The 1,322-nt window shown below is 62.4% G+C and overlaps 1 protein-coding gene and 1 long non-coding RNA gene across 2 annotated transcripts in view; one reads left to right on the top strand and one right to left on the bottom strand.

Moving 5' to 3' along the window:
* The window catches only part of LOC103620364 (steroid 21-hydroxylase-like), a 6,231-nt gene extending 4,919 nt beyond the window's left edge, over positions 1-1,312 (bottom strand). The window contains exons 1-2 of the mRNA XM_017738845.1: positions 850-1,312; positions 333-428 (exon numbers count right to left, since the gene is read on the bottom strand). Coding sequence (XP_017594334.1) covers positions 333-428; positions 850-1,071 — 318 coding nt within the window. The 5' untranslated portion in view covers positions 1,072-1,312. The remainder of the gene's footprint in view (positions 1-332; positions 429-849) is intronic.
* LOC108447799 overlaps positions 22-1,322 on the top strand; it is a 6,514-nt gene continuing 5,213 nt past the window's right edge. The window contains exon 1 of the long non-coding RNA XR_001863485.1: positions 22-369. This is a non-coding gene — a long non-coding RNA (uncharacterized LOC108447799). The remainder of the gene's footprint in view (positions 370-1,322) is intronic.

Below are 1,322 nucleotides of genomic sequence, written 5' to 3'. Positions count from 1 at the left end.
TGAATCAGCTCACGAAGGCAGCGGGAGAAGGCCCGGAGCTCTCCCGGAGGGGGCACCTGGGGGAGGACACATCCATGTACTGTCCAGTACTCGAGTTCCCTCTAGATCCCCCCAGAACACCCCCAATGCCATTTCAGACACTTGGGTCCCCTCAAACTCCTCTGTGCCCCCAAACCCCTGCCACCCACCCGCAAATTGCTCAGTCCTCCCAAACAGCTGCATGTCCCTTCCACAAACTCCTGGGTCCCCCCCCAAACCCCCAGGGCCCCAGTAAAAACTGGGGTCCTCCCCCAAGCCCCTGTCTCCATCCTGGGGCCCCCCCAAGTCCCCACCAGGTCCCCGAAGAGGACGCGTGCAATGGTGCTGCAGGTATGGAAGGTGAACACCTCAAAGGGGTCCAGGGGGGCCTCCCCATGGGAACGCAGCTCCTGGGGGAAAGAGGAGGTTAAGGGGACCCCTGGGGGAAATAAGGTGGGGCTCTAAGGTGGCTTAGGGGGTGGCAGGGGAGAAGTGGGGAGCTCTAAGGGAATTTTGGGGACTCACAGGGATAATGCCCTTTTGGGGCGCAGAGGGGGGGGCTTGGGTGAGTCAGTTTTGGGGGACAGGGAGTGTGGTGTGGGTGCAGGGTTTGGGGGGAGCAGTTTGCAGCTGCAGGGGGCATGGTTAAGGTGCATGGGTGGGGTTTTGGTGAAGGGAGTGGGGTTTAAGGTATCAGTTTTGGGGTGCATGGGGCAGGGTCTTGCAGGTCAGTGTTGTGTGGGGATCTGTTTTGGAATGCAAGGAAGATCTGTTTTGGAGATGTCAGGGTCAGGGGATCGGTTTGGGGAGAAGTTGGTTTCAGGGTCTCACCTCACACAACTCCCGGCCCTGCAGCCAAAGGAGGGGCCCAAGACGCCCCCCAGCCCGTGCCAGTGCCCCCCGCACTGCTCCCCGCTGCCGCCGCCAGCCGGGGCAGGGGCCTCCCAGTGCCAGGTCCCGACCCCTCTGTGACACCAGCGACCCCGGCATTGGGCAGACGGGGGTCAGGGACCCCCAGAAACTCCCCCAGCTCCTATAGGGACCCACCTCCATCGCACCAGGGGTGTTCTGCGGGGCTCCTCTATCTCATAAAGCCTCCTTCAACCCCACTACTACCTCTTCCACAGGACCCCCCCTATTCCCACCAGGGACCCTGGGGGTTGAAGGGGGTGTCTGGTGGGGCAGAGACCCTCAGAGACTGCCCTAGCCCCTATAGGCAACCCACCCCTCCAGAACTGTCCCCACCCCTTCCCAGCATCCATGTCCCCAACCCCATAGGGACCCCCTCCCCCTCCCAATCCCTT

The sequence above is a fragment of the Corvus brachyrhynchos genome, unplaced genomic scaffold (genome assembly GCF_000691975.1).
Source record: "Corvus brachyrhynchos isolate BGI_N302 unplaced genomic scaffold, ASM69197v1 scaffold141, whole genome shotgun sequence".
Lineage (NCBI taxonomy): Eukaryota > Metazoa > Chordata > Aves > Passeriformes > Corvidae > Corvus > Corvus brachyrhynchos.
Note: the sequence above shows the minus strand (reverse complement) of the source record. Positions and strands in the feature narration are given on the sequence as shown.